The sequence below is a fragment of the Argiope bruennichi genome, chromosome 8 (assembly GCF_947563725.1).
Source record: "Argiope bruennichi chromosome 8, qqArgBrue1.1, whole genome shotgun sequence".
Lineage (NCBI taxonomy): Eukaryota > Metazoa > Arthropoda > Arachnida > Araneae > Araneidae > Argiope > Argiope bruennichi.
In genome coordinates, this window is record NC_079158.1 from 18,550,833 (window position 1) to 18,575,187 (window position 24,355).

Below are 24,355 nucleotides of genomic sequence, written 5' to 3' on the forward strand. Positions count from 1 at the left end.
AAAAAAAAAAAATCTTTTTTAAGCCTACAGGGCAAAATATTAAGATGAAAACAAATACACATTCAAAAAACTCCAGCAATTTCCTAAGTTTTTTTTTGCTTTTTTTTTTTTTTGAAAATACAAAGGCTTGTTCAACAAAGCTTGCTCTCATACTCAGAATACACAAAAATGTTAACTCTGCCAATGATTCTCAAATAATTTCCCCATTAATACTATCTTTAAATAATCATATATTCCTCTACTTTGTATGTTTCGTCCTTACCCCATTTTTGCTTTTCAACTCTCTGATTGCGTAATTTATAAAAATCACTATTTAGATGCAATGTTTACATATAAGTTCAAATATTTTTCAAATAAAGTGAACTGATACTATATGTTACACAATAAAAATATGTAATCGTAAAAAAACACTTTAAACAACGGAAATTGTGGGATGCAACAGAAAATGGACTGATTGCCAATTACATTTATGCCAAATCTGTCAAGAGGAGCATGAACTCTAGACAAAGAGTCATTAAATGTATATAAAAAGCCTGACTGTATAGATATAACTTGTTAATCAATTTCAGAGAGCAAATCTGTCTATTAACATTGAAATTATTACTTTTGGTGGAGTAAAGTAATCAGATTAATAATTAAAGATTGACTTAAGAGTTAAGAGTTTGTTTTTTTTTAAATTTACAAAGCATATATGTTTTGTTTCAATAACTCATCTCCTATTTAACACAGAGATAAATAATGAAATTAGTTTGCAACCTACATGTTTATACACACTACGCAAAATTACTTATATTTCTGATTACTCTCGTCTTTTACTTAGAACATTTTCAACTCTGCAATGTTCCTCTATTCCCATTTAAAAATGTATTAACTTAAATAGAAAGCTTTAATAAACTTAGCTTTTTATAAGCGTAGCTTAAGTTAGTTTTCAATGAACTTAGAAATTTAATTCGCAAGAATTAAAAAAAAAAATAGCAATTTAACAATTTTATGTTCAAAATGCGTTTTGTTGTAATTAACTTTGTCAACAAATAAAACAAAGAGTGAACTGTGTCGCAAAGATCAAAACTTATATTCTGAAATAACCTTCTCCTTAAAAGCTTAATTTTCAAACTTTGAAGATCAATGGAAAAAGAAAACATGACACCTACAACCGATCACTTTGACACTTTATTGTTTCACCTCTACATGAAAATTTTTAATTTTTTTTACAAGTAATTCAGAGAAATCTTTCCATAATAATTAATTTATCATAAAAATGGACAGCTAAAGATGTTGCACAGAATCACAAGTCTGAACAGCAGATCCCCGATTCAAATGTTGTGCTCGGCTACATATACCTATACTTGTGTGCACGATAATAACACTATCTACTAAATTTTTAGGCAATGACCTCTCTGCTACAGCAGAAGATTTAACTGCATCAATACCATTTCCGAATTTTGAAAAGGAAATATAGATGTTCATTTTTCATCTGCACACATGTTCACAGACAAAGGCAATGTTCACAAAGGATGGATGTTAGCGCTGACTGCTACAACTGCAGTAAAAAAAAAAATATGTTACAGTCAATACCCATGCCCCCATAAAACATCAGGAAATTCCCATTTAAAAAAAAAAAAAAATGACTATTTTCTCACATTTATATGGAACATGGGTAGTTGGGAGAAGTACTTGAAGAAAAATGCAACCCTTCCTTTGATCCTAGTTGGTTCATTAACAATGAAAATGAATGAGTAGTAGCAGCCTTTTTAACAATGATGGTGAAAGTCTGAAACCTCTATAAACAGGAATAGGACATTCTAAATATACCCGCCAAATTACATAATATGAAGAATGATAAATGATCAGCAGTTTGCAGATGAAAAATGTACATTCAATCTAAGATCAGTAAGAGTTGAAGCATGCTTAGATGTATTCCACAAAACCAAATAGCCTTGCATGAAAATTTGCTAAGTTTTTATCCCCTCCTGTACTATTTATAAATCATGTTACGACAAAGAGCAAAATTCCAGCACAGATAGTAGAAAATCACAAAGGCTGGATATTTTACAAATACAGTTCAAGAATTTTCTAACGATTTTGAGAGGATCATAATTTTAAATAATTAATATACTAATAATTTTTTTAAAGTGAAATAATCATAAGGGAAGGGACAGAAGCAATCTTAAGCTCAGCAGTAAAATCCCAACTATTAGAGTGTTATATTGCACAAACAAAGTTTGATTTTCAGTGGCATTTATAAATCTATGTATGCCAATTTAAAAAAAAAAAAAAAAAAAAAAAAAAAGCTTTTTCCATAAAGGGGCAGGATACTGACTGTAACATTGCTTATTAATTCCATATTTGTAATAAGTTCATAAAAGCTACAAGTGTACTCAGTGCTAGCACAAAGAATATACTCATGGCGTAGCACAAAAATCTATACCAAGAAAAGGAAAGAAAAAAATATATATATAATAAAATATTCTATACAAACATAACTAGTATAAAGTGACATTCTTTAAATTCCAAGCATTAAATACAAATCAAGCCGTGTAATAGGCAAAGCAAAAACAAACATCCACAAGCAGAGAAAACAGGCACAAATAGAGGGATCATACTAGATCATTAAATTCAAGAAGTAAAATATTAACACTCTTGGGTTGTGGCTGAATTACTTATATATTTTAAAGATAATATGTAGTACACAAGTTCATAAAACATACAAAGCACAATTCTTTCATTCAATATTATGTTTTCAAATCCTAGTGATGAGAGAATAAAAATGGTCAAGAAAAATCAGATATATCATTTTAATAAAACATCATACATGAATGAAGGAGAAAAAAATCTGATTAAATTAAAGGCAAAAAAAGTAAGACTAAAACTATGTCATGTACTCTAAAATATAAATCTCAGAAGAAAAGAAACAAAAAAAGCCATATATATACTGGAAAAAAATTTAACAACTAAACAGACCTACAAGGGCAGAGAACGAAAGAAATGTTTTTCACAAACACTGAAAGCTTCACTGTAAACATTGTTTTCATACTCGAAGCTCTCAGTGTCTTAAAATGTCTTTAGACGTCAGGTGTTCGAAGTTCAATTAAATTTTCTTAACTTTCTCTCCAACCACAAGAGGATTGTTTTTACGGATTTCTTGAGCACCAAGCTGTTTGTAGTCAAATGTACAATTGTGTTCATTAGAATATCTATGCACGCTGCAGAATAGACCACTGCATCGACAGGGAAATCCTAAAAGAAAGATAACAGTATTTTATGACAGAATTGCAGCAACTTTGGCAAAAATATATTCAAAATGAAGAAAAGAATAATACAACAAATTAGGGCTATATAAAATCTAAATGATACAAATTTAGTATTCACAATCAAAGGATTTTTTCTTTCTTTGAAGTAACAATGTATTAAAAAATTTCTGGGACTGAGACATATTTAAAAAGAAAAAATTAAATTTGACTATTTTCTGGTTTGACATATATATATTAGCCACTTCCAGCAAATGTCTGTTTCACCAGAGATATCAATTTTGTTTTTAATTTTTTCATAATTTTAATTTTTAATAAATTCATTTTTTAAAAATTTTGTGTTTTTAATTTTAATTAAATTTCAAAATTGTTTTAAAATCGGAAAATTATCATGGAAAAATGTAAAAATTCAACTTAATTTGTAATCTTATAAATTCTAAACTGCAAATTCTCACTCTCCAAAGTATACATGTAGTAAAACATCAACATTTGAATTCAACCAATAATTTAGTCAAATTACAATATATTTTTCAGTGTTGCTTGCTCCTCAATACTTTCAAATAATAAAGTGATATTTAATATCGTAATAATGAAATGATAATTTATAAATCTTAAAAATGGGTTACAGAAGAGTATGTCAAAATTCTAATGTTTTTTTTAATAGTACAGTATTTAATAGAGAAATGGTTAATTAGCTTATTATGGATATTTAAAAATTGATGAATGAATTCGTTAAAATGCATTCACAGCCCCAAAACCAATTATACCAGGTAATGCTATAATTTAACATCAATTTTATCCAAATATAATTTTTATACCAAATAAATGAATTTCGTAAAATCTACAACTCAGAAAAACCATACAACTATTAAATATTTAAAATATAAAAATATATCATAAATCAAATATTATACTTCCAATACAGACAAAGAATGAAAGCAAATGTTTGAATAATCGTAGACTTAAAAATAATCACGAATGGTAGAAACAAACACTAAATACAAATGTTACCAAACTTTCTAAATCATGTCTAAACAAAGAGAAAAAGAAACAATTCAGGAAGTAGTCTTTTTGTTTCAACTGAAACTTTTTTTTTAAATACATCATTTTCCAAAGCAAATAACAAAATAATCTAAATTGATAGCATAATTTGACTAAATATTAAAATGCTCTGAAGATAAATGAGACAAGCAGGATATTTCACATCTTGCTTTGTGTGTGTTTGTCAAAAGTACCAAGTAAAATTGCATTAACAATAGTTACTTTTAAATTTTGCAGCCACTGTTTTATTCTATTAATTACTTATGGAACAGTTATTGTGAAACAAAATGCAAATTCAAATAATATTTGATAACTGATAACTATTTATGCATTTTTTAAAATAAAATGTTAACAATAAAACCTTCTGGGTAATACTCGCAAAAATAATGTAGTTAATAAAAAATTTTAAGCTTTAGTTAATCAAAAATGGGAAGTCAAACATGAAACTTACCAGTGAGACCAACTTTCTTTTTGCATACATGGCATCTGTTTTTCTTCTTTTTCTGATCTTTCTCCAGGGAATCATCTTGTTGGGAAGATTCCCCTTCTCCTTTCTCTGAAGAAGCTGGACTTGCAGGAGAAGTCTCTGATTCAATAAGGGTCTGTTTGGAAGTCTAAAATAAAAAAAGCACTTCTTAAAACATGTTGCTTAAAGCAAACCCTATATTTATTCAAACTGTTGTTAATCCTCATTGGAATTCCAACACAATACCCATTATGCCAATCCAATATCCTAAATCTTACCAATCCTTATTTCATTCAGTCTCGCACGTGATCTACCCATTTCCATTATCCTGCTTTTATATTGCCTTTTAAAAAGTATAATCTCACAGTACAACCAAAATATCTTAACATTACCCAGACAATATTTCATGAAACAAGAAATCACTGAAGCAAAATAAAGCAAAGAAAAATTCATATATAAATAACAGGTTTATAAAAGGACATTGAAAACTTAAGTTTTTATCTTAAAAATTAATGAATCTTTAATTTAATGAACACATTACATGACAAATATTAGTTTTATATAATTTATGAAATGTTTAAATTGAACTTCATCAATACATGAAAGAGGCACTGAATCTATCTTAAGAATTTTATACCAATTTCATTTTCAGCTTTAAAAATACATTGACATTCTTGATGCAAAGGTGTAATAAACAAAAATTATATAGAATTTCCAAGATAAGTTATTTTATATACACCTAAGCAATTTTAACATACTTCTTGGCCTACAAAGTTTGGTTATAACTTTTAGACAGCTTAAATAAATCAAAATTAAAAATAATAAAAGAAAAAACTGACTTCTTGGCATGCTTATATATGTATGTATAGGTGGATGTAACAAGCAATTAAGAAATCAAATGATGAAGTTAACTTCTGAACAAGAATCTACTTATCTGAATTAATTATCTACTAATTCAGAATCCAGATATATCAAACCTTAACAGAAGCTACATACAATAGAAAATGCTAAGCAAAACTCTTATAAATTATTCAAAAGTATTCAGCTGAAATTATTCAGAGTAAAACTCTTACTATCATGCATTTTAAAAATAACATTCGGACATAAAAACAACTTTAGTATGGTTTTAAGGAGCGGAAGAGCAAAGAAAGGGAGCAACATTTTAAATAATAGCTTAATAATAAAAGGTTTAATAATAACTTAATAGGTTTATATTTACATTAAAAAAAGCTATTTCTCTTTATTATCTGGAATTTAATAAGAAAAAATTTATATATTAAAGGGGAGTATATTACCTCTCCTCTTTAACTGTGAACTGCACAAAATTAAGGGCTTGGGTTAAATAAAAACAAACAAAAAAACATTCTTGTTATTATGATACAAGCCAATTAATAATTATTTTATTCATTTTTGATAATTCATGTGTTTGGTCATCAATTTCTACAGATTTTTTTCCCATCAATTTCATGGAGCTAATCCTAACAGAAAACATTTTTATATGCCCTAATGTACATTTTTCAGTTATTTCACTTTCAATGAACATATGTGGCTTTATGTAGCAAGTAGTACACAACAAATGAATTTTGTAGAACTCCTTAAACCTTTCAAGAGTATGTTTGGTTATCCTTAATATCAACAAAAATTTCATAAATTATAGGGTTAGAACATTGATAATAAAACTAAGAGTTAAAAAAATAGGACATGAAAAATAAAGGCATATTGTGAATTTTGAAAATAACATTTCAAATTTAGATCTGCAGTTAAAAATAAGTATTTAAGAAAAACAAAAGAATTTTGAAATCAAAAATTATTACATAATAATAATTATCTTCAATATAATCATAGGCATGTCTTTAAAATACATTTCTATTCAAATCATTCAACAGAATATACAAATTTTATAATTTGTATTTTTAACCTTTAATTTAATGGAAGATGCACAAAAATTTTGTTCATTTCAAATACATCAGCATCAGGTAACAAATTCCTGAATATGTTTTTGAATTTCACATATACAATGAAAGCTATTCACACATGACAAACTTCTTGTTGCATTTCAGCCAATATGATAAGAGTATTTCCAATTGAGAAATTCCTAAGGTTTGTTAAAACCTCCAAATATACATGAGCAGAATTTTTTGATGAGAAAATACAAACCACCAAGTAAATTTAGTTATTTAAGTATCAGCAGACAAAATATGGGGATTTAAATGAAAATATACATCATTATTAAATAGAACTAACTGACGGCTCAAAGTGTTCAAAAATTTAGAGGTTCTAACCTCGAATATAACTTTTGAATGTAATTCTATATTTTAAATAAGTTTATATTATTTCAGAGCTCCAAGTTAACATGAACAATTACTACAGATTTTTAAATAAATGTTCATTTGAAATTTAGAAGCTAGGAGCTTACCTCGGGCTTACTCTGATCTTGACTAGGTGGGGTAACTACAACAGCTGGCACTGTTGGAGAGGCTGTTGACAAATCATCTTTTGACAAAATGTCTTTGTCATCACATTCAGAGACAGCTGTAATAAAGATTGGAATAATTTGGAGTTTAATTTCATGTTGTACTTTTAAAAGGATGTAAAAATACAATGGCAGGGGTTGGCAGATGGGAGTGCCTCACAGTTTATTATATAAAACAGCATAAAATATCCTTAAACAATCTTTACTTATAATAAAGACTAGCCACCTTTAGCAATTAACTGGTACTCCAGGATTAATACTTGCTAAAATTTTAAATATTTTTTGTAACTTGGTTTCTTAAAATATTTTACTAAAAATCTAATAATTTCAAATTTTAGTAGTCATATATTACTAATATTATTATAGAAGTCTTGCATTTATGTACCTCAATTAATAACATTCACCTCTAATTTCTAGTCGGCTTTTGTAAAATTTTAATTTCATATTGAAATGGAAATTATTAAAGCACCAATTGGGGGGAAAAAAAGCAGAAAAATGCTCAATTTTTATTAAAAATTAACATTTAAAAAAAATCTAAGGTGCACATTCCCAATCCCCAAACTTTATGTGTGCCAAGTGTGACAGCTCTAAGTCAAACAAATCCGGCCTATAGAGCACAAACGCATACTCGTATGTGTGCACATGCAAGCATCTATAATATAAGTAAAGATATATGTGTATCTGTTGTGCTCAATAGGAAGGACCATTTGACCTAGAGCTGTCAACCTTGTTATGAAAACATATATGTATATGCATGTTACATGATATATATGTATACATATTCATACTGGAAATAGGAACATTTGAGTGAATTTTTAAAAATAAATTTAAAATATATGAAATTGATATTTTTCATGATACTATCAAGAAATATAGTAAAAAAAATTACATCACCTTTAAAATTTAAAATATTATTATGCATGAATATTTTTTCTATATTTTATCAATTTAAAAAAAATATTACACACATTGTAGATAGTTCAAAGTTCTGGGGAAAAAAGTTGTTGATAAAAGTTAGTATTAATGATATATTTGCTTTTTTGTTGGTGGTGGTTTTATAATCCCAATTATTGTCCTATTACAACAAATCACTATTGTCAAAGCAGATTTCACGAAAGTAAACAATATATTTAAATAAACCTGGAAAGAATATGTAAAAGGTTTAAATCTATATTTAAAATACTATTAACACAAAGACAAACGAGAATAATTTTAATTAAGCAAAATTTTGCCAATTTTCTACAATAACATCTAAAAATAGCACAGTGCAAAAAATACTTTTGCCTCATATTATAACTAAAAAAATTACCTTTGCAAATAATATCAATCTTTTAACAAATAAATCAAGTTTCAATTTTTAATACAATTTTTTAAAAATTTAACTGTTAGAGCATGTTATGGGATAGTTTTATTAATGTAGTGTTGCCATCAAATTGACAAAAACTCAAATTCAGTAATACTTAAACATGGTTTATACAGAGAGTTATATTTACTTCAATCAGGTTCCAAAAACTAATTTCAAGGTTTTACACATACACAAGTAAAGAATATTAGTTTATGCAATTTGAGTCAATAGATGTTCCAATGAATTACAAATTTTGTAATTTTATACAAGCCCTCAGTCCTACAAGATAATATGCAATATATTTTTTGAAAAAAAAAAAAAAAAAAAAAAAAAACATTTTAAATAAAAAGAATTGTGATTAAAAACTGAGTGAATTATGAAAATTAGAATATTACTACCAATCAATTTTAGACTACTTCATTGATCATGTTAAAGATGCACCTATCAACTCTTGGAATTTCCATAAAGTTGATTGGCCTAAAATTATGAAATTGCTGCTTGTCTTAAAATAGTGATATTCAAAACTCCAAAACTCAATCACAGAGAACACAAGCACTTTTATGGTTTAAAACGTAGGAGCATCCATGATATTTTGCTCAATACTCTTAAGCAGCAGATTAAAATAAAAACTTCATAATTTTTCAAATACATTTGATTAAAGAAAATAATTAATATTTATGCCATTTAAATCCTTTTGAAAAAAAATTAAAAACTGAATTTTATACTAAATCAGATTTTTTTTAAAAAAAATTCTTTGAGTTATTGCATAAATTATAATATCCTGTAGTGCACATAAAACTTCAATGATTAACTATTCTGTTTTCTATACTCAAACTTTTAAAAAAAATTGATTTCAACAAAAATATTTGTGTGATTGAAGAATTATCAGTTTATCTTTAATTTAAAGTTACACTTTTACAAGAGCCGACAGAAAATAAGAGACATATTGCCCAAGAAACAAAACAGCATATGACTACTATATTAGAATGAGCTATTTAATTATCAAAGTAAATATTATATATTACAGAAGAAGCTATTAAGAAGTCAAGTTATATAAAATAGTTAATTGAAAATTTTGGAGAAAATTAATCCAGGAAATTCTTCAGTTTTGTTAAGCCTGTAGGTTAAAAACAACAACCAGACAATCAAAAGAGAGTTTATGTGAATAGTTACATTCTCAAAGGTACTCTGAAGTCATGAAAGTTAACTATCTGAAATTTTCATGTACATAATAAGCACAACTGGTATAAGGCTATCATAATAGTATGATTTTAACAACTGGCAAAATTTGGTGCATAAAAATAATTTAAGACAGCCATGAAATACATACAAAAATTCCTTACTTCCAAATGCCACCAAAAGCAACTAATAAATAAAATTTTACAGTCTGCATAGCTTCTAGACTATCAATGTTCAAAGACATTCTACCATCAACCACCATTTTTAAACAGAGGCCATGCTAAGTTATGATTAAATTAATAGACAATTTCAAATTGAAGTATTTTAATTTTCAAGATAAATAAGGTAATATTCAATTCACCAAGTTTATTTGTTTGATACTTCAAAAATGCAGCTCGACTAGCAAAACTGCATTCAGCAAATTCTTATAACCAACTAAATCTGCTACATAACAAAAATAATTGTTAGAACATTATATAAAATTTACTGAGAAACTTCATTTATCTCAAAGGGAATAGTAACAGATCTTATTTAATTTAATTCTTGAAAGTTAGAAGCTTAATTTATTTTTAAACTGTATATATAAAAACAAAAACTGGAATACTTTTATAAATATACACAACTAGGTTTCATTCTTATTTTTTCACTTTCAAAACAGGTATTCAATGACAAAAAATTGTCAATCCCTCCAATTTTTAAATGTTTACATACGTATCAGTATTACTTGCAATAATACCATTCTGTTCCAATAAAGACAAAACCCTTTTCATTACTTTCTCAACTGTTTAAAGTCTTCCCTCCCTTTTATTTTTAATTGATATATCATACTTTTCTTTACATCTTTGGAACATTCTTCAATTATGAAAAGATAAATGTCTAACTTGAAAACAATAAATTTTCTATTAATTTGTCTCTGTGTGCATGATTTAAAGTTTTATAAGATAATTTTTATACTTAAATCAATCTGTAAACTGGACACAAATCAATAGAATATATATTATGAAAAAAAATCTCATTACAGAATTGATGTTTAAAGAATGTATTTTTCTCTTTTAATCTTCATTTCAATGCAGGCAAAAGTATACAATTGAATGGTTTTGGTAGACGAGTGAATTTACATGACATTAAAAAGCACTGTTACATACAGTGCATTATATAAAATTTTATATATATATACAGTGGTGGCCAAAATTGTGGGCACTTTTGAAAATTTGTTTTTTAACTTTGTATGCTTATAGAAAATATGTAAGTAATGTTTTGCAAAATGAAAACTCTTGCATATCTTTTTAAAGAGAATTTTACCCTGACTTCAATACAAAAAGCAAAATTCAAATAAATTTTTATGTATAAAAAATTTGAGTACCAATAACTGCATGCTGATGACTGTAGTGAGTTATCAGTACTTAGTAGGGTAGCCTTTATTTTTTTTTATTACAGCTTCACACTGATGTTTCATTGAGCTGTCGAGAGTTTTAAGCAATTCTTTCGTTATTGAATGATGCCAGGAAACAATTATAGCCTCAATTAATTCTCTTATTTGATGAACGCTTCATATGTACAAGAGTTTCAAATAGTGCCATAAGTTCTCAATAGTTTTGAGGTCAGGACTGTCTCCTGTCCAAAATAATTACTCTTTGCACAAAATCACTCATTCAATATTGTTGCTGTGTGGCAATGAACTGAATCCTGCAGAAAAATAAATTATATGTTCTTGGGAAAGAGATCACTGATGGAAAGTGCAAGTTTTAGCTCTACAATAGAGTCAATGTAATTTCTTGCATTTAATGTCCCATCGATAACATGAAAGAGATTAATACCGTCTGCTGACATGCAGGACTAAATCATAACACTGAATTCTTCATAGTTGCCCAAATGCAGTCAAGATATAGCTTTTCACCTATTCTATGCCTTCCATACTTTCGGCATCACTACCGGATAACAATATCTTTGTTTTCTCACTCCGTATAATTTGACCACTTTGAATTTTCCTAACGATATGTTAATCATAATTTTCATTTACTTATTCATGTAAATTTTGAGACATCTATGGGGGAAAAAAGAAAAGTATCATTTTAGATATTTGATTAAAACTGAATGGGTGTCGCAACATTTTAATAAATAGGGAATTCTAAATCAATAGTTTAGGAATCGTATAGTAAGCATTCAACATATAAAAGATTTTCTATAGCTGAATATAAAGGGATGAGGGAACTTTTTCTTTTGCAAAGAGCCTGTTTAAAATGAAACAAATCGATTTTATTGCAGTCAAAGTGTTTTTTTAAACTATAAATGTCATGCAATTAATATATTATTTAAAAAAAGTCGTATAAGTTTTAATGAAATATTTTAAATCCCCATAGATTATCTAGTTCTAATTTTTGAAATAGATATTCTCATAATTACAATTATATCTAGTATTCCTTAAAGAACAATCAATATACTTCAGTAATGAAGCTAATATTGATTTTCAGAACTAAATATAGAGACATTTCCAGTTAATAATTTGAAACTATCAAGTTATCTCTTAAGCAATACTATTGGCTGGAACTATCAAGTGAATTTTATATACGGCTAACTGATGCAGTTCTGTAATTCACATTACCACAATGTTCATTGATATAGTTTTTATAACCAAACATTCTTTTATAATTTTGAATAATTTAGTAATTAAAAAAAAAAATGACATTGATGTTGAAATGCACAAATGCTAAAATTTTTGTATTTGATTTATATATTATATATATATGCAACAGCAAATAAAATCCAACAGGCTGGGATGGAAATGACAAATTTCCTCCTATGCTTTCTTACAATATTTAGGAACTTTGCTCTGCTAACTCGACTAACTTGTATTTATAGAGAAGTTTCAATGGGAATAAACAACAAAAATCTGTAAGAGTTACAAAAAGAGAAAAAGCAGAAATAGAATAAAAGTTTTGAAAATTCCCCTATTTTATTTCTTCAAAATTTTTAAGTATAAGATCCAGCAAAATTTTTTAATATATAAAAACTAAAGTGTGTGTTGAGATCAGTCAATTAAAAACTTACAAATAATAGGGACATTAAAAAAAATGTGTAAGAAATTATGATTATTGGATTCATATGGTTTCAAGTTAACATTTCATCAAACTTTAAGCAATCAACATTTATTACACACAACAATGAATTACAATTCAATATAGTGCAGTAAAATCAATTTAATAAATTGTTTAAGAGATTGCTCAAAAAGGACATATTAACAAGAACAATGATTCAATGTGTAATGACTAGAGGTTTTTTAAAGCAGCTTCTCCTATGTGTGATATCTCTGGCACATTAAATTCATCCTGCTGCATTATATTCTGCTCAAAGCAATCTACATGTTATCTTTAACACATAAAAAGATTAAACATATATTTATATAATTATTAAGCATAACTAAAACAAATTCTTCACTGATATCATTGAATTCCACTAAAGGTTGAATGTTTCAGCTTCCAAATATTTCCATAAACTATGCACATGGTTGAAGGAGCGAGAAAAAAAAGTAATTACCATCGTCATATGTGTAGGCACAGCTGAAAAAGTTTTCTTTGCACTTTTCAAGAATATTAAGCACCTTTTAAAAATCTTTTCTTCCGCTTCAAAATTAAGAGCTTTTAAAGGTACTTTGAAATATGTTTTTTAAATTTAACTATTTTTAAAAATTGCTTTTCATGATGCTATGCACCCTAAAGCAGCTGTTTTAGATTAAATCCTCAGCTAACATTTCAAAGTGCCAATCTTTCTTCTCTCAGATTTCAAAATCTAAACCGCATCTCTTCTTTTCTCACCTCCCTCTAGTGATTAAAATATATATATATAATATATATATATAATTATATATATATATATATATATTCCCTGTTTTCATCTTACCACATATAATCAATGTTTTTTTTTCATTTATTAAAAATAAATTACGATTCAAGTAAATTTTCTTCTTAGTCAGTACAAAATCAAAAAAGGCATAATTTTTAATTATTCAATGCTCATTAAAAATTAACATATAATGAAGCATATTACACTTCAAATAAGTGCAAGATTTTCTAATCTCCCAATATATTGATATGGCAGAGAAAAATGTAAAAACAACCAATATTGTTTAAAACTTTAATATACCCACATCTCATTGTTATATCTAGCCCAATCATGAGAGAGTTTAGTCAACATACTCAAAATATTAAAAATTGCAACTGGTTAGAAAAATTAGTTTGTTAAACTTATTGCCCAGCTTATTTACACCAATCTGAACCCAAATACTGCGCATTAAAAACTGGCTACTCAAACTAATTTGATTACTTCCAAAAATATTATCAGACACCTCCACAAATAATTAAAACAAATGCATTCACAGCAGAAGTATACCAAGATAAAATAATTTTAGAATTTTAACTAACCCCATTTTGAAATTTTTACTGAAGTAACTCCTAAAAATATTTCAAAATATGATTTATAAACTATCTTAAAAAATTAATCTTTTAAAAGATATTTTAAATGCTGTGCATTTATTTTAAATTTTAGTTTTTTTTTTTTTTTTTTGCATAAATATTCAACAATAGAATAATTTTTTTTTAACTATTTAAACTGTTTTCATTGTTCCATCAAATATTTAAACTCTTTAATTTTCTCCCCCCCCCCTCCTTGAAAGCTAAGAAAGGAGTCTGTCATGTAAAGAATACATATATTAAAAAAAGAAGAAAGTGGAGAATCACAAAAATTAAAACAGTTTATGCTGAAAGTTAAATTTTTTTAAATAAGATTAAGATGCCAGATTTGACTCTGTCAACACGGTTTATATACATTATAAGATAAACAGATGTAAGACTATTAATCCTTAATTGGGGACGTGCGGTGTGCAAGACCGCTAGCGATGGATTTTTTGGTCACCCCATTCTACTTTTAGCTCAATTGAAAGGATGGACCCTGTAACTTCCTGTTTTGTGACCTTCGATACACATGCACTTTTTCAACCGATTTCAGCAGATGCGTATTAAAATAATTCGGTTATTTCCTTGAGTTTGGCCTCTAAGACCACACTTCCCAATTAGTGTCCCAGTGATAAACAAGGCTTAGCAGATGGCGTTACAACTTGGGCCCTGAAATATTATCCAATTTACTGATCCTAATATGAAGCAATGCTCCAGATACTTTTAAATGAAGCAGAAAGTTATTTTAGTGATAAGGTTATTTGTTCAGAAGAGTATTTCGATGAAAGTTCGCATCCAACTAATTCTGATATGTATGTTCAAACAATTTATCTACTGATAATGTATTTTGAAAAATTTATAAAATACATTAATATACCAAGAGATATTATACAGAATTTATAGGTTGATTTTTATACTAGTTCTTAACCTGAATGTTTAAAATGTCCTAGAAAACCATGCTACAAAAGTCACACAAGTCGATAAAAAAAGGGCAAATTTTATCCATTGTCAATTTTTTAATTTTTCATATAATTGTTGAATTTTACATTATATTGTCTTCTATATGCCTTCATATACTGTAAAATTAAATGATTTAAAAAGTAAAATATTTTTGCAAGAATATTATTTATTATAACATGCAATATGAGAAGAAAATGTATGTTTCAACGCATTTACTTTTTTCAATGATTATATATTTTGAAAAATTTCTAAAACATATCTAAATATCAAGAAAAATATCAGCAAAATATACTGGCAGTTTTTCATACTAATACACTCATTAGAAAATTTAATTTGAGTGCAAATGAAATGCGGCCTCGTAGTCCGCACCTCCTTAGTTAAGGGTTAAAAATACCATAGCTTTAATTTTGTCAAAATTTGATGCTTAAAAATATTAAAATGTCTCAGAGAAAAATTAATCCCATGAACATTATTCTGGTTACATGACATATATAAAAGAAATTAAAATTAAACCAACATTCTAAGCAATACAGCTAGAATGTTGGCCGTCAAAGATAATTAGTAATAAATAAACTGAATAATTAGTTAACAGCCAAATAAGTTGTTGAATATGATTAAAATATGCATTCAATTGAAATTAGCCACTTTTCTTTCTTTATTTCAAAATGCAGCAATCTTTCTCAACACAAACTTCTATCACTAATATAAATCTATTAGATAATTATTAATGATGGTACACTCGAACACTGTTTAACTGTTCATAGAAACACTAGCAATATTTCTTAATATCAAAATTATCAACAAATTAGCCATTTCTTGCATCTTATTCTGTTAATAAAAATTTCATAGTGTGACAAACTACCTATGAATAACAATAAGCCTCGTGCATTAAATAGTCCAGAATTCTATAATATTCCTTAAATAGTGCATAAAAACTCAAGTCTCTTTACTCATAGCATAGTCATTTTATAGATGAATTACTAGAAAAGCATCATTGAAACAAAGCTAGATAAATTATTCATATGATAGAAAACCACAGATAAAATCAATAAATACAAGCTATCCATTTCTCTTAATAAAACCTCTGGCAACAAAACAATTTCAAGAAATTAACTCAAGGGAAACCAAAATAATCTAAGAATTACCCTTGAAAGACAATTGAATTGCATAATATAGTAAAAGCAGAATAATTATAAATGGTATCCATGAACAATCCCAGCAGAATACAAGAAACTTCTTGATTATGCATAAACCACTCGAATCCTTTTATCTTTCATACCAGATTTAATAGTTTCCATGCAATATTAAAATTCTTAACTATAACAAATTAATGCATTATTACAGCAATTTCTATAAGGACATACTGAATTTATTTCTTAAATAAATTCAGAAAGCTTCAATTCCACTTGGTAACATTTTTATGTCAAAGCTGTTTTTCAGCGACTATCAGAAAACCAAATATTGTGCAAATTCAATGCAAGAAAGACAATGTGATTAGTTGGTCCAGATTAACTCTGCAATATATAAAAAAAGTGCAACTGGCAGAGTGTAATAATTCAAACATATAATTACAATATTTATTAAGTTATTCCATGAATTTAATAGGATCCAAGACATTTAAATTTTTATCTAACCTGTACAAAAGTTACATTTTATAAAAAAGTAATTACTATTTTGTTTAGAATTATACTAAGCAGAAATGTATGGAATTGAAAAAAAAATTAGGAATATCTTCATAACTTAATATTAATTCATCACAAATAAAATATATACTATGACAAATAATTGAGAACTTACTGCTAACAGCAGAAGAGGCAGCAGGACTGGTACGTCCACTGAGCTGAGGTGGAGCAGGATTGGCTTGTTTTCTTTTGAGAGCATCTTTATAACATTTTGAGCACAAGCCATCAGTCTTGGGACTACCATAAAACCCACAGCCAGATCGACATAAAGATGGACTTTGAGACATTTGATTTGTATCACGTTCCATTTGAAACAACTGCAAAATATTAAAGAAAATTGAAAACTATTCAGATTTTAAAATTCATTCACCTTCTGAAGTTAACTTATTTCACTTTTTAAAATATACAATACAAATACACTGCATAATTTTAATTTTCTAATAATTCAAGCATCTTCTCAAAAACTGATCCATTACCAATTAACTGATCATCAGTTTCTATAATAATCTATTTTTATACAACATAGTTAAGCAAACTAAAGCATTAAATATTTTCAGTTAACACAGTTTGGTATTTCAAAAATCCATTTTTCTAACAGAAACAGAGCATTACTTTAAAGTTATTATAAATACTATTTGACATTAAGCAGACAATTTTTAAAAAATGACATTCAAAACTAGGATGATTTTATTTAAATTTAGGGAAAATTAATTCTGTCTAAGGAATCAGAAATGCACCCCCCCCCCCAAAAAAAGATTAGAAATTGTGACAATCAATCTCTCAATATTATAAATGTAACACATACATACATGGTTTCCTTGAAATGTCCAAAGCGTGCAACACTATAAATGCTAGTTAATAATTAAGTGCACAGCTTTGTTCAAAGCATAATATTTATGTTATTTTGCAAAGAATCTTAAAATATTTTTGAATTTTTTGAAGAGAAATATAAATGAATTTAAAATTACGGTAATTGGCATTTCTCAAACACTGAGAAAAATTGAGACTGTCCGAAATGGATTTAATATTTAAAATTGAAACTAAAAACAAGTTAAAAGTTGTTTTTTTCATTAAAAGAAGAAAACTGAATTTTTAAGCTTAAAAAACTTTTCAAAGTATAACTGTAGAATAATTTTATGGAAAGGCATAAAGACAAAAATAAAAGCAAGAACTTCATGTATCTTGCAGAAACAAATTACATAAAATCAAACCAACTGAATGAGAGTAATGTTGAAAGTAACTTAAATATTTAAATTTATGAGGCTTCTGATATGCAATTTAAAAAGATGAATAGTTACATAGAAGAAATGATTGAAGAAAATTTTTCATTCCATGAAATTTCAGGTTCTATAATGAAACTATCTTTACAATGAATATTAAACAGTTTAAAAATATTATATCTAGTCACAAAGGATTAAAAAGAAAACTGGAGTAAATAATGCTTTTATTTTACACAGATATTTATCTTGGTAACAATTTGAGGGTCTTCCCACAAGTAATTTAAAAGAAATTTTCAAAAGACTTTAAAGAGAAATTTAATCAAAAATAAGACAATCACCACTATTATCTTTACTAATGAAGTTAGGGCCATTTGTAATTAAAGATGTTATGATGATTTCAGAACAGAATAAGTGGTTTTAGTAAAACTTAACATAGCAAGATGGATAAAAATGTATAATAATTATTAGAGCTTAAACAAAAATTTAAACCAAAGAATAGCAAGAGAAAAGAAAATTTATATTATGGTTGAAAAAATTTATGAATGCAATGTTTAGCCATATTATTTACTACCTCTTGTTAATAGATAAGTTACTATTTAATAAGATTTAAACCACATATCATTACATCCTTAAATTTCATATATCTGAAACACAAATGCAGTTTTAATATTATGAATAGCATGTAAGCATAATATGAAAAAAGAAATCATGTACCATATTTCATAATTTTTAACAAGTAATATTAATTTTCATAACAATATTTATCAGTATATTTCTATACTATTCTAAATTTTAAAATGTATAGCTCCTTTCTAAAAAATGAAATATATTTCTAATACAGTGGAAGTACTGAAAATAGTAATTTGTGTTCAAAATTACCAACATGGCAAAATGCAGCTTCATTTTAAGTAATTAACAAATATTTTAAGTTTATTACTAGCAAAAACAATTTGCTTTCATAAGGTAAAGAAAAGAGACTTTATACAATGACATGATATGTAGACAAAGAATAAAAGCATATATGTACAAATACATCCTTTTATTTAGCCAGAACTCAACATCTTTATGCTAAAAAATCACATCCTTTACTATACATATATAATATTCCTTATAGCATAAGCAACTCGTGCATTAAAAAAAAAAAATACCCAATATTATTTTCAGTACTAGTTGTCACCTTTTCAAACCAAATGATTAGTCATTCACAAAGCTATAACAAAACAAATCCAAATCAGCCGCTACTATTAACAAATACTGATAAATTTAGAAATAGTTTTAATTTTTTAAATTTTTTAAAGAAGTTTTTTGCTAACTATTTTTCAGCATAATATTATCACAATGAAATCTTATGTATTGAATTCTGAGTAAACCATACATAATCTTACTTTTTTAAAATTAATAGTCTTAAATCTGGTAAATATCTATGTATTAGTAAATTTTTCTGCAGAAAAATAATCTTTTGTTAAAATTTAGTTATTGATTGTCAACAAAATTGAGCATATTTTTCAAAAATACTGCACTGCAATAAGTAATTGAAATTCTCAGCAAAAAGAAAAGGAAAATCACTATAAATTGTAAGAATCGCCAACAGAATAGAGAAACATTACTAGTAATTATATTAAAAACCGTGTGAGCTATGTTAGGAATAAAAATTATATTCCATTTCTGTGTGCAATATATTAATTTTAAAGCATTCAAAGATATTCATTTACAAAACAGCAGATGATAGTCATCTGTGTTACGTAAAAAGAAATGGGAATATTTTTTAAAATCAAATATAAACAATTAGTATCTTTATGCACGATTTTAAAATCACATTTAATCAAAATTGATGGGTTAGAAGAAGAATAAAATAAAATTCACAATGATGTGTTCAGGCTTTATAAGAATTAAATATACAGTTTCAGTAATGCTTGAAAAAAATTATTTAATTACAAATATAATTGAAATACTTTCAATATTTTAATTTGCTAAATAACTATCAGAGCTGCCAACCCCACATAAAAAAAATTTAGGAGCACAAGACTAGAAAAATAGGAGCAAATCTACAATACCAAATTTTTACTAGTTATTCCCATGTACTCCCTTATTTTCACAGTTTTGGCATAGATTTCTTTAAAGCAATGAAACTCAAAGAATGTTTAAATAAACAACAGCAATAAAGAAATTAAAATTTTATATATGAAGTACACACATAACTTTTCTTCTTAAATATAAAAACTGGTTCTTTAGCTGTAAATTTTCTTTTTATGTATTATTTAAGAAGTTTATTGTAGCTAATAAATTTCTAAACATTTCAATTTTGATTGATATTACAGACTTATCTTTTTATTGAGATTTCCAAATCATGATAAAAATATTTACAAAATATATATATATATATATATATATATTTTTTTCTGGAGGAAAAGGTGAACATTTTTTCTAAGAAATTTTTAGATTCATAAAAAAGATCAGCTTCATTAAAAATAAATATAAACACAAAATAGAGAAAACTATGAATATTCCAATACTTATTTATTTAATGCAACAATAGTAGCAGATTTTGGATTTTTAAAAAAATCTTTATCATATTTTTGAGAATAGCAAACATTTGAAATCTGAGATTTAGCAATTAAAATTGACTGTAATGTCGAAATGTTCATCGAACTTCTAAAATCTGTTTTGTTTCTACGAACAAGACTGAATATACATTCGCAGGAAGCATTGCTATGTGGGAATGTCAATATCCCTAGCATACATTGTCCTAATCTGCTTGGAGGATCTTCACATCCACGTCGTGGCAGAGAAGTGATATGTCTCCGCATTGAGAGCGTGCCCATGTTCTAAGCGCAAGTCTAGCGACTGACGAAAAGCAAACCGCATTCAGTATCGGAAACAATTTTTCAAAACCGAAAGTAGTATTTTTTAAAATTGTATTTGGCAAGCAGATTATTCAAATTGCATAGGGAGAGTAATACAAAAATAAATACAAATGGGAAATACAAAAATAAAACCAAACTTTAAAAAAATTGGAGTTTTCTGATGATTTTTGGATTACCGGAGTAAACTGATAAAAATCGGAGTACTTGGCAGGTCTGAACTATACAGCAGTTACCCTATTTGCAATTTAATTAATATCATATGTAATTCAATACTTTGTCCTACAGAATTAGTAAACTAATGTTTCAGAAAAAATAAAATACAACTGCAATAAAAAGCTTTTTCTAGAGTTCAGACACGGTAAAACCGCAAAAAAGCAAACTGGCTACGACGATGGAGAGGACAGATGACCAATTACCACTACAGGTGGTCGAAATCGAAAAGGCAATTTTGAACAATCGCCTTTTAGAGAAGGGGAAAGCATCTCCTAGCTTTTCTCACCAACGGCCACATTTAAAGTAACTTTTCAGATTTTGGGTTCCTGAAGCTTAAAAACCTTAACAATATATCACAAACCATATAATAAATAAAAACTCACAGAAAAAGAAATACTTAAATCCGAGTTGATACTATTAAAAGACAAAGTTGGAAAAAAAATCACAATATTACATAATATTGATAAGATATTAAATTGCATTTATTTAAACACATTTTTAATTCCCTTGTTTTGTCAACATAAAGAGTGAATTGATTTGAAAATGACAATGAAAAAATATTCTACCAATAAAGGTGCAAAAAGGACAAATGTTTTCTGTCATTGTTTTATACTTAATAGATGTTATATAATTGCTTTAAGTACTCTTTACATGCAATATTCTTAACCAATAAATAATTTTCCTAAAAGATATAATCATTTCTCAAAGATTATAAAAGCATTTTAAGTTTTTAAGCCAAGCAAATACAAAATCTTATATATATAAAATTATGAAATATACTAACAATAAGAAACAAAGAGTAATTCTATGTGAAATTAGGAGTTATTTGTTAAAACCCAATTTATTGAATAAACAGAAAATGTAAAATGATTAGAATGAAATCTCATTAAGGTTGTAATTAAATTTCGTATTTATATTTAAAAGATGGCAAAGAGTATATTTTTGAGGAAAACTTGATTTTAACTATAATTAAAAACAAATCTTAACCATATTTAAAAATAAAAATATACTACTTATATCAATAGATAAAAATTTTTAAACTAGACAATTATTTAATCAAATCTACTTCACTAACTTTTTTTACTAACTAAAAAGTTTTACTTGTTTTAGTAAACACTGTTCTTAGTCGTAACTAATCCATTGAAATCTTCCAATTTTCTATAGCCATAACTTTTCTTTACATAGTAATAATGTGGATAGGAAGTACTCTCATTAAAGGATGAGTTTCTTTTTCAAGAAACTTAATAAAGAATTAAAATTTTTAACAAATGTAAGAAATTTAAAACTTGCTTCAAAGAAAATCTTACATTCTAATTTTATTTTGCATTAATGCTTTAGAAAGAATCTAGTTAGTAATTATAAAATACTATTAAATTGGCAATTTAAAATATAAACTTCCATATTTCAGGTACCTGAAATGAACTCATATTAAAAATAAATAAAAAAGAAAAACCAACAGTTTAAAAATATGGATGAAATTCTTCAATTTGCCTTACAAAAATAAAATAATGCTCATATCATACAATACTTCTAAAAATATTAAATTGACCTACAAATACGCTGACTGTCAGATCACCATACTTTTGAACTCTTTGAAATCAATTTCTTCAGCAAATGACATAAGAAAATAAGATTACAATAGGAAGTTAATCCTCATTCAAGCAACTGGCTTTTGAAAAAGTTAGAAATTTTGGGACTGAGCCAAATTGAGGCATCCAGAAAGAAAATATTTCATGTCTCTGCTTACAACATAATAAATTTTTTCTCAATAATAAAAAAATTAATCAGTGTATACAAAATAAATTTGAAGGTAATCAAGTATTGAAAAAAATTAAAGAACAAAGTTTAAATTTCAAGCAGCTTAGTATTATAGCTAAGAGCAAATGGAATGATAATATGCCTTACATAAAGAAAGCAAGCAGAAAACAAATTGTAATAATATAGCAAAATAAAGGATAATTTAAACTTCGCATAGAAATAAGTAATAAAAGTATACACTTAAAATACTAACCAGACTACCATTAATAAGGATTGTTTAAGTTTCAATTCACAAATTCGTTTGATTAATTCTCTCAAAAAGTACAGAATGACATCTTTTTTAAAACCAAAATCACATAAATTTGAAAATAAATATCAAATTTCATTCAGAAATTTTTACATTCCATTATCCACTACATGCATATGAGGAAATAATTAATAGAGAAATTTTTTTCAATTTTAAAATGCAGAAAATAGAAAATTTTAAAAATTAAGGTTATTAAAAAGGAAAGTAATCTTAAATAACTTAACAATGAATAATTATTTAAATAAACAATATCAATCTATATAAAAAGCATTACTTTACATTTGAAGTTAGAAAGAAATTTCGTATTTCAGAGAGGAAGAGCTCTAAACCATTAAACGACCAATGTTCTTCATAAAAGAACAAAAACAATAATGTGACGCAACGATATTCTTAAAAAAGCAACGCTTCGTAGAATCTACTACGATCTTGTCTGAAATTCATTTATCTAATTCAACAAAGAATTTGTCGAGGAGCGAAACGAAACACATCTTTAATACTTTGAAACATAAACAGAATAAACAATTCATGATTCCCGTATTACAATGCATATTACACACGGAAAAACAAGCAGCCTTTCTCTTTCAAGCTTCTACGAAGCTGTTCCTTGAATTAGCATACGCGACGACAATAACATACCAGAAATACCTTAAAATTTACTCTTCATTACGTAAAATACATGAATTTACATACTAACAAAGTTTAATATAAAATTTTCAGCAACGAAATTACATAGTTTTTAATAGATCATGAACAATGCCAGAAGGAAATATCAGCTTTAAGCCTAAAGTCAAGCAATTTCAAGACGCTATTTATCCTGCTTCTACTACTGTACAGTCAGCACATTTGAACTCAAATCTTATAAGAGGATACATATAAATTTCACTTACCTGTATGAATTTTGACTAAATAAAAGTAATTACACCTCAAATGCCTATCGTTTAGTGGAAACAAAAGATACTTGAAAGCCTTCAGAACATATCCACCTGACGTCTTTGTAGCCTGCGTTGTTTCTTATCGCTTAATGTGATGACTTGCAACCCTGACGGCGAGCACGTGACAACTACGCAGCATTTGATTGGCTCACGGAGGAGTAAAAACCAGGCATGAAGTTCATGACCCCCAAAGCTGCCTTGGCCGAAATTCAGAAATGA

At 26.8% G+C, this 24,355-nt stretch overlaps 1 protein-coding gene across 1 annotated transcript; it reads right to left on the minus strand.

Annotated features, from left to right (window-relative positions):
- Nucleotides 1-1,152: 1,152 nt before the first annotated feature.
- On the minus strand, nucleotides 1,153-24,249 carry LOC129981267 (AN1-type zinc finger protein 6-like). The gene is made up of 5 exons (XM_056092039.1): nucleotides 24,092-24,249; nucleotides 16,958-17,159; nucleotides 7,172-7,287; nucleotides 4,741-4,903; nucleotides 1,153-3,237 (listed from the first exon to the last, which is right to left on the minus strand). Exons 2-5 carry the CDS (start codon nucleotides 17,148-17,150, stop codon nucleotides 3,089-3,091), a joined length of 621 nt encoding a protein of 206 aa, XP_055948014.1. The 5' UTR covers nucleotides 17,151-17,159; nucleotides 24,092-24,249; the 3' UTR covers nucleotides 1,153-3,088.
- Between the last annotated feature and the right edge of the window lie 106 nt (nucleotides 24,250-24,355).

What these genes read in the sequence shown, in the direction of transcription:
- LOC129981267 (XM_056092039.1), bottom strand. Translation starts at nt 17,150, where the DNA reads ATGGAACGTGATACAAATCAAATGTCTCAAAGTCCATCTTTATGTCGA. An exon ending in AAGATCAGAGTAAGCCCGAG is followed by an intron (nt 4,904 to 7,171) that starts GTAAGCTCCTAG and finishes TTTTTATTTTAG; the next exon opens with ACTTCCAAACAGACCCTTAT. An exon ending in AAAGAAAGTTGGTCTCACTG is followed by an intron (nt 3,238 to 4,740) that starts GTAAGTTTCATG and finishes TCTTTCTTTTAG; the next exon opens with GATTTCCCTGTCGATGCAGT.